Source organism: Somniosus microcephalus, chromosome 9, assembly GCF_052327205.1.
Source record: "Somniosus microcephalus isolate GS21.2 chromosome 9, FLI_Smic_1.0, whole genome shotgun sequence".
NCBI classification, from domain to species: domain Eukaryota; kingdom Metazoa; phylum Chordata; class Chondrichthyes; order Squaliformes; family Somniosidae; genus Somniosus; species Somniosus microcephalus.
This window is the reverse complement of record NC_140995.1, coordinates 204,199,521-204,215,685: the sequence shown is the minus strand read 5'-3', so window position 1 is coordinate 204,215,685 and position 16,165 is coordinate 204,199,521. Positions and strand designations below refer to the sequence as shown.

Sequence of the window (16,165 nt, the reverse complement as noted above, 5' to 3'; positions counted from 1 at the left end):
CTATTTGCTATTGATTCATGCCCACTAGCAACTGGATTCAAACTCATTTCATTTAAGACCATGATAGCTGTCAGAAACAGGTCCCAGAGTTTAAAAGAGAATGTTCTAAATCACTGCACCACCCAGTCACCTAGTACTGCTCACTGCAGAGGTGATCAGAGTTCTGATGTAACTTTTGTAATGTCTTAAATTTACACCAGGCTGTGAAACCAGTGGACATTAACAGCCACATAAGGTGGATGTTCATAGAATCATATAGTACAGAAGGATGCCATTTGGCCCATCATACCTGTGCCAGCTCTCTAAAAGGGCTACCAATTAGTCCCACTCCACCTGCTCGTTCCCCATAGTCCTGAAATGTTTTCCTTTTTAAATATTTATCCAATTCCCTTTTGAAAGTTACTACTGAATCTGCTTCCGCCACCCTTTCAGGCAGTGCAGTCCAGATCATTACAACTCGCTGAGTGAAAAAAAAAACTTCTCCTCCTCTCCTCCTGGCTATCTTAAATCTGTGCACGCTGGTTACCGACCCAGGTTTTGCCAAAAACCCTGAGGTTATTACAGAGCTCTCTGTAGCAGTGCTGTAGATAATAATATAAACCATAAATGCCTGTAAGAAATGTCCATATTAGAGCTGTGAAAAATGCTAATTTGCGAAAGGACTAATGCATGTAATTTCCATAACACACAAGTGTCAGATTTACAATGTCTGCAACACAGTGTTCTTTTTATGCATTGCACAACCCTCGATGAGATGCTCTGTATAGGGTAGAAATTGCTGTTGGTGAATTGCTGTGTGAATGCTCAATACATTTAACCATTTGGGTTAACACCTTCATTAAAGTGCAGTGGAGAAAGTTATTTGATATCATTTCACTGCATTCATAAGGTAACATTATCTACAATTATTTCTAGCCTACTCTTTTTTTATACTATATATATGTACCCTTTTTATAATTATAAAGATAGTCAATTATTTTCAGCTGGACTACACAGACAGTTATAAACACAGCTATAGTTTCACAAAGTGTATCGATGTTATAATGTTAAATATTTTCCCATAATATGTTTTACTAGGTCAGTCGATGCCTGAATGTGTGCACTGTCATCGTAAATTCATGGATGCTGCTCAGCTCAAGAAACATCTGAGAACCCACACAGGTAACTTGCACCGTAAAAGATGTGCGGCACAGGAAAACATTTTTAGAAAAAGGATGCCTTGTTGTTTATTTTACCCTCTATTTTAATTGGGTTTTTTTTGCTCCAGACCATGCATTGTGTGGAGGTGCTGAACAGAGGCCAAGCTCTTCCCCACAGGAAGAGAGGGGAAAAATGCCCAAGTCATCTGAAACAGCTTCCATGCACCTTCTAGTTTCTAGAACAAGTAAAATTGGTATTGGCCTGCATGAAAGTTGCCTGCCCTCTATTGTGTTGAGAAATGATGTGAGAAATTAGTATTCTATTTGAAAGGGCAGTGTCACCATACACCCTAACATTAATTGTCCGTGGCTCGGAACCATTTTAAACAGTGAGTCAAATACTGAACATGATTAGGATTTGAATGATTCAGCCTGTTAATATGCAAATCTTTTAACCTCAACTCCAGCTCAGACATGGCTTGGGGCAGGGTTCTTTTTCACCTGACAGCTGTAGCCAGTTCAAGTGAATTGATGCCACTTTCCAGTGAGTTCACAACACAGAACAGCTCTCCAAAGTCTCTGATTCAGCAGTTCTCTGCTAACATGATACAAAACAAGACAGACGAAACAGAAGAATTCTAGTGGTTGATTTCCTGAAGTAGGAGCCTGGGATTGTTGTTGTAATAATGGCGTGTCAACAATGAAATACCTGACCGGGGAGTGCTTGGTTTTGGCAGTGGATGTGCTGTCTTTCCTGCACTATCTTCTATCAGCTTTGTTTACACATGCCCAATAAGAAAACACAATTACTTGTGTAAATTTTATCAACAGTATAATCTCACAAGACCTTTTTACAACAGGATGTGGACGTCGCCGGCACAGCCAGCTTTTATTGCCCGTCCCTAATTGTATGTAGGTGTTAAACACTTTTTATTTTGAGAGAAATAAACAGAAAAAGGGGGCTTATGACAAATGTCAGGAACAAGATTCAGTTACTAACCAGGAAGATTATTGAAAGTACAGGAGGGAATTGAAAAAGTTAATACGGGAGGCAAAGAGAGAAGATTAGCAGGCAACATTAAATTGAACCCTAAAACATTTTATAAACATAAAGTCTAAGCTGTTAGCGAGGGAAAAAGTTGGGCCTATTAAGGATCCAAAGGGAAACCTTCATGTAGAGGCAGAGGACACGGCTAAAGTATTACATGAGTATTTTGTATCTGTCTTCACAAAGGAAGTGGATAGTGTGAAGGTTACATTAAAAGAGGAGAGGAAAGCTACGGACAGGATAGTAATAGAGTCATAGAGTAATACAGCACGGATAGAGGCCCTTCGGCCCATCGTGTCCGCGCCGGCCATCAAGCCCTGCCTAATCTAATCCCATATTCCAGCATTTGGCCCGTAGCCTTGTATGCTATGGCATTTCAAGTGCACATCCAAATGCTTCTTAAATGTTGTGAGGGTTTCTGCCTCCACAACCCTTTCAGGCAGTGAGTTCCAGACTCCAACCACCCTCTGGGTGAAAAAGTTCTTTCTCAAATCCCCTCTAAACCTCCCGCCCTTTACCTTGAATCTATGCCCCCTAGTTATTGACCCCTCTACTAAGGGAAAAAGCTCCTCAGCATCCAACCTATCTATGCCCCTCATAATTTTGTACACCTCAATCATGTCCCCCCTGAGCCTCCTCTGCTCCAAGGAAAACAAACCCAATCTGCCCAGTCTCTCTTCATAGCTGAAGCGCTCCAGCCCTGGTAACATCCTGGTGAACCTCCTCTGCACCCTCTCTAACGCGATCACATCCTTCCTGTAGTGTGGCGACCAGAACTGCACACAGTATTCCAGCTGTGGCCTAACCAGTGTTTTATACAGCTCCATCATAACCTCCTTGCTCTTATATTCAATGCCTCGGCTAATGAAGGCAAGTATCCCATATGCCTTTTTTACCACCTTATCCACCTGTTCCGCCGCCTTCAGGGATCTGTGTACTTGCACACCCAGATCCCTCTGACCCTCCGTCTTGCCTAGGGTCTTTCCATTCATTGTGTATTCCTTTGCCTTGTTAGTCCCCCCAAAGTGCATCACCTCGCACTTTTCTGGGTTAAATTCCATTTGCCACTGTTGCGCCCATCTGACCAACCCATCTATATCGTCCTGCAGACTGAGGCTACCCTCCTCGCTATTTACCACCCTACCAATTTTTGTATCATCTGCGAACTTACTGATCATACCCTTTACATTCATATCCAAGTCATTAATGTAGACCACAAACAGCAAGGGACCCAGCACCGATCCCTGTGGTACCCCACTGGCCACAGGCTTCCAGTCACAAAAACAACCTTCGACCATCACCCTCTGCCTTCTGCCACTAAGCCAGTTTTGTATCCAATGTGCCTAATAGATAGAGAAGACGTACTAATGACTTAGACTTGGGTGGACAGGCCACAATTTCAAAATTTGCAGATGACACAAAACTTGGAAGTTTAGTGAACAGCGAGGAGGATATTGATAGAGTTCAAGAGGACATAGACAGGCTGGTGAAATGGACGGACACGTGGCAAATGAAATTTAATGCAGAACAGCGCGAAGTGGTACATTTTGGTAGGAAGATCGAGGAGGGGCAATATAAACTAAAGAGTACAATTCTAAAGGGGGTGAATGAACAGAGAGACCTGGGGGTATATGTACACAAATCTCTGAAGGTGGCAGGGCAGGATGAGAAAGTAGTTAAAAAAGCATATGGGATCCTGGGCTTCATAAATAGAGGCATGGAGTACAAAAGCAAGTTATGATGAACCTTTATAAAACACTGGTTCGGCCTCAACTGGAGTATTGTGTCCAATTCTGGGCACCGCACTTTAGGAAGGATGTGAAGGCCTTACAGTGGGTGCAGAAAAGATTTACAAGAATGGTTCCAGGGATGAGGGACTTCAATTATGTGGATAGACTGGAGAAGCTGGAGTTGTTCTCCTTAGAGCAGAGAAGGTTGAGAGGAGATTTGATAGAGGCGTTCAAAATCATGAGGGGTCTAGATGGAGTAGATAGAGAGAAACTGTTCCCATTGGCAGAAGGGTCGAGAACCAGAGGACAAAGATTTAAGGTGATTAGCAAGAGAACCAAAGGCGACATGAGGGAAAACTTTTTTATGCAGTGAGTGGTTAGGACCTGGAATTCACTGCCTGAAAGGGTGGTGAAGGCAGAGTCAATCGTGGCTTTCAAAAGGGAATTGGATAAGTACCTGAAGGAAAAAAAATTGCAGGGCTACAGGGAAAGGGCGGGGGAGTGGGACTTGCTGATGTGCTCTTGCAGAAAGCCAGCACAGGCTCGACAGGCCGAATAGCCTCCTTATGTGCTGTAACCATTCTATGATAAAAAGATTAGCATTACTGAACGTTGGTGAGTCACTGGGTCCAGATGGAATGCATCCTAGGTTGTTGAAAGAAGCAAAGGTAGAAATAGCAGAGGCATTGGTCACAATCTCAACCCTCATTGGATACAGGAGTAGTGTCGGAGGACTGGAGGGTTGTTAATGTTATACCACTATTCAAGAAAGGAAGAGGGATTAACCTGGAAACTACAGGCCAGTCAGCCTAACATCAGTGGTGGGGAAATTATTGGAAGCCATTATCAGGGACAAAATAAACTTTCATTTGGAAAGGCATGGGTTAATGAAGGAGCGCCAGCATGAATTTGTTAAAGGTAAATCATGTCTGACTAACTTAATTAGGTAACATTGAAGGTTGATCAAGGTAGTGCAGTAGTTGTTGTAAATATGGACTTTCAGAAGGCATTCAACAATGTGCCACACAAGAGGCTTATAAGAAGATGGAAACCCATGGAATTAAGGGGAAAGTGGCAGTATAGATACAAAATTGGTTCAGTGACAGGAAGCAAAGGGTGGTGGTGGATGGATGTTTTTCAGACTGGGAGGTGGTTTCCAGTGATGTTCCCCAAGGGTCAGTTTTGGGTCCATTACTCTTTTCAGTTTTTATAAACAACCTAGACTCGGGTGTAGGGAGCAGCATTATAGAGTTTACAAATGATACAAGACTTGATAAAGTAGTAGATAGTGACCAGGACAGTTATAGGCTTCAGGATGACACAGACAGGATGGTGAAATGGGCAGAAGCACGGCTGATGGAGTTCAATGCAGAGAAGTGTGAAGTGATGCACTCTGGGAGGACTAATATGGAAAGACAGTAAATGGCACGATTTTGAAAAGTGTAGATGAGCAGAGAGACCTTGGTGTCCATATACACACATCCTTTATGGTGACAGGGCAAGTTGATAAAGTGGTTAAAAAGGCCTATAGGTTACTTGGGTTTATAAATAGAGGAATAGAATATAAAAGCAAAGGGATCATGCTAGAACTTTATAAATCACTGGTTAGGCCTCAGCTGGGGTATTGTGGACAATTCTGGGCACCACACTTCAGGAAAGATGTAAAGGCCTTAGAAAGGGTACAGTGGAGGTTTACCAGGATGTTACTAGGGATGAGGGACTTCAGTTATGAGGAGAGGTTGGAAAAGTTAGGACTGTTCTCCTTGGAACAGAGAAGGTTAAGAGGTGACCTAGAGGTTTTGATAGAGTAGAGAGAGGAAAAAGTCTTCCTTCTGGCGAGTGGGTCAGTAACTAGAGGTCATAGATTCAAAATCATTGGAAAAAGATTTAGGAGGAGAGATGAGGATTTTTTTTCACTCAGGGTTGTCGGGATCGGGAACACTCTACCTGAAAAGGTGGTGGAAGCCGATTCCATAACTAATTTTAAAAGTGAGTTGGACAGGAACTCGAGGATGAGGAACTTACAGGGTTACGGACAAAAAACGGGGATGTGGGACTAAACACGACGGCTCTTTCAAAGAGCCAGCACAGGCTCGACGGGCCGAATGACAACCTGTGCTGTAAGTTTCTATGATTCTATTCCAAAGATACAGCATCAGAGTTCTAAACCTATAAGGGTGTTCATAGTGTAATAGAAAAAGCAGTGTTTGACAGGAGAAATCTATGCCCCATACTAATGGGGGAAATGACTTAACACACTGACTGCTACAGAAATTGCTGGAATAATCAGAAGCTGTACTTGTCCCTTTCACCTCGACAATAAAAGGTTGTAAGTACATAGTGTGAGATAAATCACTGCTATTGGTAAATATCGCACCAAAAGCCTCGGGATGCTTCATCATTGGGCCAAATCAGTGTTGTATTGTCAAGAACGTGTTCTGATCCAAAATGAATACATGAGTTACTCTGACTGAGGTATTCTTTAGACTGCAGGTTATCTGCTACCTTGAGGGTAACTCCATCCTTCACTGAGGAGCTGGTGTGCAAATAAAAATATGCTCAATAGTCTACATCACAGATGAGACTAAAGGGATGTCCAGGGAGAGCAGTGTAACAGTATCAATAAATCATTGCATTCTTTCAGCACAAAGTTAACTTCATCGACCACAGAATTGTGGCGCAGTGTCATTACCATTGACAAAACAAACACATGATTTATTCTGACTGAGGTATTCTTTAGAGTGCAGCCCAGAAGTTGAAAGTAAATATAAAATGGGAATTACATCTCTTGTTCTCATTGTTCCATTGTCAAGCTACTAGATTCTGTTACAAATTTATACGACAATCAATCCATTAACTGGTCAATTTCATAATTGCTGTATATTTTGGGGAGTGTTGAGGGATCCCCTGTCAGTTTTGTTGTTGGTTAAAGAGTCCACTCCTTAAACTGCATTCTGATCAGTGTTGATAACCTGATTTATTAATGGCCATTGCATGTCACCGTCGTAGAACAGGTAAAATGATAAATCAGTTTACGTGAAGCTTAAATTTTGAGACATTTCAGATTTTGCAACAGTTAAAGTAAAATCTGGCCATTATATATGCTTATTTATTTATGTCGTATAAAATGTAATAATATCTCAACCATTATGGCATTGTGGAAGTAATGTAGAAATAATAGCTTTTTGTATTAATAGCACTTTTTTGGCAAACTGTTAATTCCCATTTGTTCCCTTAGTAGATTTATTAGTCATGGATGAGATATTGAGTGGACGATTGTGTTTTAATTTATTCTCAGGATGTGGGCATCGCCGGCAAGGCTGGTATTTATTGCCCATCCCTAGTTGCCCTGAGAAGATGGTGGTGAGCCTTCCTCTTGAACCACTGCAATCTTTCTAGCAGTTTGATACAACTGAGTGGCTTGTTCAGCCACTTCAGAGGGCAGTTGAGAGTCAACCATGTTGATGTGAGACTGGAGTCACATATAGGTCAGACTGTGTAAGGACATAAGGACATCAGTGAACCAGTTCGGTTTTTACCACAATCTGAAAGCTTCATGATCAGTTTTACTGATGCTAGGTTTTTATTTCCAGATTTCTTTCAGGATGTCACAAAGCCCAATGAAATGCTTTTGAAGTGTAATAATTTTAATGTAGACAAATGCAGCAGCCAAATCCCACAAACAGAAATGAGTTACATAGCCACTGTTTTGGTAGTGCTGATTGAGGGATACATTTTGGCCAGGACACCAGAAGAACTCCCCTGCTCCTCTTTGAATAAGGCCATGGGACCCTTTACGTCCACTTGAGTGTGCAAACAGAGCCTCCGTTTAATGTCTCATCTGAAAGGCAATGTAGCTTCATTGTAATTTTGAATTCAGTGAGCTGGATGGACTGGGGAACAGTGGAGGTTGGCAAGGACCAAAACAAGTGGGATTTAGTGTGAGACAAGATGCGGGTGGCAATATTTATCGATGAATTGGAGTTTGTATAGGATGGAGCTTAATAGGCCAACAAAGGGGACATTGAGGAAATTGAACCTTGAGGTAACATACATGTGGATACGGGTTTATGCAGCAGCTGCTGTAAGGTAGGGGCTGAGGTGGGCAATGTTATGGCAGTGAAAGTAAGCGGCCCTAGTAATGAATAGGAATGGGGTTTGAAACTCAGCTCAAGAAAAAATAGGACGACTGGGTTACGTACCATCTGGTTCAACCTGAACAAGCAGCCAAGTATGGGGACAGAGTTGGGTGCAATGTTACAGAGTTTTCGTCTGGAGCCAAAGAAAGATGGCTTTTGTTTCAGCACTGTTCAATTGGAGAATATTCTGGTTGATCTATGACTTGTTATCAGATAGGCAGTCTGGCAACAAGGAGGTGGTTGTAGAATTGAGGTTGATGGCAGAGAGATAGAGCTGGTTGTTGTCAGTGTACATCTGGAAAGTGAACCCATACCTGTGGGTAATTTCTCTGAGGTGGGAGGTAAATCATTAAAGAAGGGGATCCAAAGTGGAATCTTGGGGTACTCGGGAGGTGACTGTGCCCAGGTGGAAGCACAAACCATTGCTAGAGATGTGCTGGCTCTGTTGGGACAAATAGGTGGAAAGAAACAAGAGTGGTCCCCTAGAGGTGGACCACAGAGGTAGATGTAACGGAGATGGATGGAGTGGTCAAGTGTCGAGCAATGGCACAGAGGTCAAGGAGAACAAGGGGCAATGACGCACCATAGTCGCAGGAGATTTCATTAGTGATTTTTACAAAGGCAATTTCAGTCCTCTGAGGAAGGTGTAAACTAGATTGATAGATATTTTTGGGAGAGGGGACCACGGAACTGGGTGGCAACAATGTGTTCAAGTACCTTGGAGAAGAATATGAGGTTCAATATGGGTTGATAGTTGGAAGGGGTGGGAAGAGTATGTAAACAAAGACAGCCCTTTAGGATTCGGCGAGCAACGAATAACAAACCAGCAAAGAGGTCAGTGAGTTAAACAAGTAGTCATAAAAGAATTCTTAACCCCTTATTATGACTAGAAGAAGCTTTACTCCATATGTACCCCATGCTGTACTAAACTAGAAGTGCTTGATGCTAACACTAGCTGGAAAAGTACTATTCCCTGCTACTGGTACTGTTTTGATGAGCACAGAACATTATTCTAAAGGTAATGTTGAGAGCAAAACACAAGAACTGGAACTCCTGAACCAAACTGGAAATGCACAGAAAGTCCTTCAGCGTTAAGCATGGATTAACATTTATGGGGCATCCTCTGTCAGAAAACAATATATATAGTCAAGGTAACCAGCTATGGCAGTAATGTTCACTTACCTTTTGGTTTTTCAGGTGAGAAACCATTTACGTGTGAGATTTGTGGTAAATGTTTTACTGCAAAGAATACCCTGCAGACCCACATAAGAATCCACAGGTATATAATGTGTTTTACAGCATCAACATTGCTTGTATTTATTTTGAATATAAAACAACATAATTTTGGTGAACTAACCCATTGACTATATTTAAACATAACTGGAGATGCTTTATCTGGTGAGGAAAGAGGAGTTTTGTAGATAAAAGAAAGAACTTTCATTTATATAGCACCTTTCACAATCTCGGGACATCCCAAAGTGCTTTACAGCCATGAAGTCCTTTTGAAGTGTAGTCACTGTTGTAACATAGGAAAACGCAGCAGCCAATTGGCACACAGCAAGATCCCACAAACAGCAGTGCAGTAAATGACCAACTAATCTGTTTTTGATGGTGTCGGTTGAGGGATAAGGAACAGAATAACCCCATTAGCCCTCGAGCATGCTCTGCAGTTCAGTTAGATTATGGCTCATCTGCATCTCAACTCCATTTCCCCACCATTCATAGAATCATAGAAATTTACAGCACAGAAGGAGGCCATTCGGCCCATTGTGTCTGTGCCGACCGTAACAGAGCGATCCAGCCTAATCCCACTTTCCAGCTCTTGGTCCGTAGCACTGTAGATTACGGCACTTCAAGTACATTTTTAATGCGATGAGGGTTTCTGCCACTACCACCCTTTCAGGCAGAGAGTTCCAGACCCCCACCACCCTCTGTGTGAAAAAGGTCCTACTCTACTCCCCTCTAATCCTTATACCAATTACTTTAAATCTATGCCCCCTGGTTACTAACCTCTCTGCTAAGGGGAATAGGTCCTTCCTATCCACTCTATCTATACACCTTAATTAAGTCTCCCCTCAGCCTCCTCTGTTCCAAAGAAAACAACCCCAGCCTATCCAATCTTTCCTCATAGCTAAAATTCTCCAGTCCTGGGAACATCCTCGTAAATCTCCTCTGCACCCTCTCTAGTGCAATCACATTTTTCCTGTAGTGCCATTGCTCCATATCTCTTGATACCCTTACCTACAAAAATCTATCTCAGTCTTGAAAGCTCCAATTGTTGTAACATCCACAGCCTTTTGGGGGAAGAGAGTTCCAGATTTCTACTCCCCCTTTGTGTGGAATAGTTCTTCCTGACTTCGCTCCTGAATAGCCCACCTTTAACTTTAAGATTATGTCCCTCTGAGGAAATAATTTCTCCGTATCTATATCAAATTCATTTGACATTTTAAACCTCTCCAATCTTCTGTATTCAAGGGAATACAAGCCATGTTTATGTGCTTGTCCTCATAATTTAATCTGCTAAGTCCTGGTATCATTCTGGAGAATCTGCGCTGCACCCCTTCCAAAGCCAATATATCTTTCCTGAGGTGCGGTGCCCAAAACTGAACGCAGTGCTCCAGATGCAGTCCGACCAAGGCTCTTATCAGCTGAAGCATAACTTCCTTCCACTTGTATTCCAGTCCTCTTAAGATAAAGGCCAACATTCCATTAGTCTTTTTTATTGCTATTTGTATCTGTGCACTAGTTTTAAAGATTTGTGCACTTGGACTCCAAATCTCTTTGCTCCTCTACAGTTCCTAGTTTCTCACCATTTGATCCAAAGTGGATGGCCTCGCATTGAACTCCATTTGCCATAGTTTTACCCACTCACTTAATCTGTCTATGTCCATTTGCAACTTCCTGCTCCCACAAGCACTATTTACTGTACTTCCTAACTTAGTATCATCAGCAGACTTGGATATCATAGAATCATAGAATGATACACCACAGAAGGAGGCTATTTGGCCTGTCATGCCTGTGCCGGCTCTTTGAAAGAGCTATCCAATTAGTCCCACTCCCCTGCTCTTTCCCCATAGCCCTGCAAATTTTTCCATTTCAAGTATTTATCCAATTCACTTTCAAAAATTATTATTGAATCTGCTTCCACCACCCTTTCAGGCAGTGCCTTCAAGATCATCATAACTTGCTGCGTAAAAAAAATTCTTCTTGTCTCCTGGTTCTTTTGGCAAATTACCAAAACCCTTCATAATTTTGAACACCTCCATTAAATCTCCCCTTAACCTTCTCTGCTCTAAAGAGAACAGCCCCAGCTTCTCTACTTTCTCCACGTAACTGAAGTCCTTCATCCCGGGTAACATTCTAGTAAATCTCCTCTGCACCTTCTACAAGGCCTTGGCATCCTTCCTGCAGTGTGGTGCCCAGAATTGGACACACTACACCACCTGAGGCCTAACCAGTGATTTATAAATTTTAGCATAACTTCCTTGCTTTTGTGCTCTTTGTCTCTGTTTATAAAGCCAAGGATCCTGTATGCTTTTTTATCAGCCTTATCAACTTGTCCTGCCACTTTCAAGAATTTCTGTATGTATACCCCTAGGTCACTCTGATCCTGCTCCTGCTTTAAAATTATACCATGTAGATTATATTGCCTCTCCTCATTGTGCCAGAATGCATCACTTTACACGTCTCTGTGTTAAATTTCATCTACCAGGTGTCTGCCCATTTCACCAGTCTGTCTATGTCCTCCTGAAGTCTGCTACCATCCTCCTCACTGTTTACTACTTTTCAGAGTTTTGTGTCAGCTGCAAACTTTGAAATTATGCCTTGTATACCCAAGTCCAGGTCATTAATATATATCAAAAAGAGCAGTGGTCCTAATACCGACCCCTGGGGGACATCACTGTATGATTCCCTCCAGTCTGAAAAAGTACTTTTTGATTGGGAAAATATTGTTATCCTCACTTAAAAGGAAATAATGTTACTTTTCAAATTTTATATGTGGAAATGAATGTACAATATTTAATGTATTTTAGGGGAGAAAAACCCTTTTCCTGCAGTATCTGTGGAAAGTGCTTTGCTGATCCTAGCGCAAAAAGACGTCATGATGCCATGCACACTGGAAACAAGCCCTTTGTATGTCCAACTTGTAATCAGCGATTCACTCGTGCTGATAACCTTAGGTCCCATATGAAGATTCACAGCAAGGAGAAGAAAGCCCATGGGATAATTAATGTTCCAGGTGATGGGAGTACAGAGGAGATGAAGACCATCTTGCAGCTGCAGCAGTACCAGCTTCGTACTGCTGGTGAACAACAGATCCAGCTGGTGGTGACCAATGATGTTCATAACATTAATTTCATGCCCAACCACGGACAGAGCATCAGCATTATTTCAGCAGAGGGATCGCAGAGTCTCCCTGAGGACCAGGCCTCAAACTTGGCTCTGCTCACTCAGCAGGGAGAGCACGTGCAGAATTTGACTCTGGTAGCTCAGCCTGGGCAAACAGACCACATCCAGGCCATTGGCATGGTGGAAAACCAGGAAGGTACAGGACAGCCAGAACAGATGCATGTGATCACATTGACAAAAGAGGCAATGGAGCACCTCCAGGGTCAAGCTCAGCAACTGCAGATAGCACAGGGGAGATCGCAGCCTATTAGTCTTGGGCAGGAGGCCACTCAGCCAGTTCATTTGAACCAGGAAGCAGCTCAGCACCTCCAACGGAGTCGATCTGTACACGTTCCAGAACCGTCACCTCAAACCATCTCTGTGAACCGAGCCTCGCAGCAAATGCAAGGAGAGCAGATCACAGATCAGACGTTTCAATTGCAAGCGGACAGTGTTTCTTACCTCTACACCACCAATTTAGTCACGCAGAACTAGGCAAATCAATAACTGTGGTTTGAACTGTTCACCTTTTTAATGGCTGCATAAAAAAGAAAGTTATCCCATAATCCAAGATTGCTCAGATGCTTACAGTCCCCAGAGGTTTTTATTTAAAATAGCATCACCGTTTTTCTATTTTAAGAATGCATTCGAAAGTTGATTTATTCCAGATTATTTTCTCCTCCTTTGCTTTTACTTCTTTGAACCTTTCCCACTCTGCAGAGGTTTTGTTGAGTCTTGCAAAGCATTATGCTAGATCTTCTTTCTCCCGCTGCCTCCTCCACTAACCCCGCAAAAAATGGGAGAGAGGAGAGAAATGATTTGCATACACTTGAACTGTAGGTTGAACACCATTGGTTCGTACCCACATTTTACATTTTATTTAGCAAGTCCTTTTGGTGAAAAACACTCTTTCAATAGATCTCTGTCAGATCAACATAAAAAAAAAAAGCTCAAACACCAAAATAGTTCTAAAGAGGCTGTTTAAATGTGTCTGAGTATTTTGTTGTGCCTTTTCTTAACCAGTGGTACTTGAAACCTTTACAACAAAATTAACTCTTTGCTGTCCCAATCCTAATTGCTGCCCTCCTTTTGTAGTATTTTTATTTATTTTTTGAATTAAAAATGTCAAATATGGTAATGCTGTTTTTTAAATATTAGAATTCTCATTTATGCTTATAGTTTAAACTCTTATTATGTCTAAATGATTCCCAGGTCACAGAATGCAAAGTACTTATTTTATAATTATGTGCCTAACTTCTGTTTTAGAAGCTGAACATTAAACAAAAACTCCAACCCATTACAGGAATAGCATGAGTAGAAAATCTTTTGCTCTGTAACTTCAAGTTATATTTTGTGATACAGTACCTCACAAATTACATCTTTCTGGCCTCCTCTCTCTTTTTAAGCTTCAGCCTCTGTTGTAGTTGTTGAGGTAATTAAAGTTACACAGATGTGTACTTTTATTATTTCTTTTTTAAAAAGAGATCAGATTTTACAAATAAATTCACATTTTGCTTTATGCATTGTAAACACTTTTGCTTTTTAGTTTAAGAATACGATAAGCATCAATTTGTTAGCATTAACATGCGGTCGGATTGCCACATCCCAAGAGTGTAAAATATATATTTTATATTAACACGAAGGTTCCAGAGTATTTTATGTATGTAAGAATTATATAGTGTTGTTACTTTGACACCATGTTTTGACATATGTAACCATCAGAAGAATCATAATTTCTGCTCCCAGTATGTACAGTTACTGATCAGGGTCTCACTACTTTGCACAAATGATTCAGCAATAATAAAACCGCAAAAGACAATTTTAAATGACGTTCAAGATTTTTTTTTAAGTTCCTGAAACCATTGCTTTCACTGATAGCAGACCAGTCTACCAATCAAACGTTTTGTGCAAATAACATAATGCAAATAGTTATAGCTTTAAAAAAAATGGATAAGAGCTTTTAATAGAGTCATTCCAAGCTGCTGCAGGTGTGATATGACGGTGAGATTCCATCCTTTTGCTGGCTGTCATGCATTTCCTCACAAAATAAGTGGGGTAATTGGACAGGGAACTCCCTTCTTTCCTCTCCTCCCTTTCCCCCCTCCACCTGCTATGCTCCTGAGCATCCTGACCTCGCCATTTATAGCCCAGCACCAACTGAGGCCAGGAAACAAGGTATCAATGCATCCTTCCAGATGGTGAATGGTACACATGCAGCTGGGCCTGAAGAGGACAAAAGAAAAGGTGAGGCAAAAAAAAGCTGTTTAAGTTCAGTTCATTTTTGTTAATATTTGCATAAATGTTTTAAATTATTTACATTTGTATAATATAATTATAAAATTTTGTATATTGTACAGTCAAATCTAGATCAAAATTGCATGACTAACAGGGATTGCTGGGGTGACATTTGTCCCCTAAAAATTAGCTGGATTCTATATTATTAAACCTGTACACTCATTTAAAATGTTAGTAAAATCTTTACATGCTGAGTAATGTGTGTTGGATAATGACAGTTAAATGTAATATGTATTTTGGGTGTTTTAATACAGTTATATCCTTTGGGATATGAAAAACTTTTTTTTTTTAAATTACCCAAATTCTCTTGGCTGCGATTTTGTCATTGGATGCGGCTTGGGAGCGGGTCAGCTGCTTTCTGGGTTCCAGCCTCACCCCTAACTGCATCCGGCCCACGGACGTGATTTTACGTCGATTGATCTTGTTAAGCTCGCCCTGCGAGCTTGCCAGCCAATTAAGAGGAAGCCGGTCAGATGATGTCATTTGATGACGTGTCATCTGCTGGTTTTCTTAAAGGGACCATGCACAATTTTTTTTTGACAGCTCATTTTTCAGTGTTTGACAGCATTGAGGTGCTGCAAACACTGACAATCACTGTACAAAGGTGAGCTCTTGCACCCAGACTCTCCAGTGACTCCCTCCTTGGGCTAGAACAGATGGCAGCTGCAGGTGAAGTTACAGAAGCGATCTGTCACTGGTGAGAGAGGCTCTCCCAATGAGGTGGGACTGGACATCCAATTCAAAACTTGTTACCTACAGAAAAGTTTAAATGCATTAAAAATTATTTTCCCAACATTTTCTTACCTCTGAAACTCACCAGTGCAGCACTGGATCCTTCACACCACTTCTGCAGCTGTCATCAATGCAGAAACATTACAGCAGACTCACAACACGCCACACTTACCTGGCGTGGAAACCCGAGGCAGAAGCGGCAAAATTGAAAAAGAGCCTGTTAACAACTATCAAGTACCTGTTAACAGGCAGTTAAGTGGCTATAATCCTCTTCCCGCTGCTAGGTATGTGGTCCATGCGCAAATCGGGGACTCGACACTTGGGAAGATTGATTGGAGGCGGGTTGACAGCGGGTTTCCTACCCGCTGTCAATCTTTGCAATTTTGACAGCGGTCCCGCCTCCAAACCCGCACTCTGAGCGCCAGCAAAATCCCGGCCTTTGAGAAGTTAGGTAGTTGAATGTTTGACTTGCATTTGAACCATTGTTAGTGTTGACCAGTTATGCAAGAGCAAGCGGGACATAGGTCTCCCTCTTAAGTTTCCTTCAGATCTCGGCTCCCTTAGAGGGAGGAACCCGGGATCAGTCTTGTGTCTTGGTGCAGATGCCGCAGTAGCTGTCCCACAGATTAATTCTTTTTAGTGCTGTCCTGAGTTGTGATAGTTTTACTAAGAAATTGGCAAATTTAACAAGCG

The 16,165-nt window shown here is 41.8% G+C and overlaps 1 protein-coding gene across 1 annotated transcript in view; it reads left to right on the top strand.

Moving 5' to 3' along the window:
- The window catches only part of zbtb24 (zinc finger and BTB domain containing 24), a 38,088-nt gene extending 23,817 nt beyond the window's left edge, over nt 1–14,271 (top strand). The window contains exons 5-7 of the mRNA XM_085997789.1: nt 1,078–1,161; nt 9,254–9,335; nt 12,091–14,271. Of these exons, the coding sequence (XP_085853915.1) occupies nt 1,078–1,161; nt 9,254–9,335; nt 12,091–12,940 (1,016 nt within the window). The 3' untranslated portion in view covers nt 12,941–14,271. The remainder of the gene's footprint in view (nt 1–1,077; nt 1,162–9,253; nt 9,336–12,090) is intronic.
- Nucleotides 14,272–16,165: the final 1,894 nt, after the last annotated feature.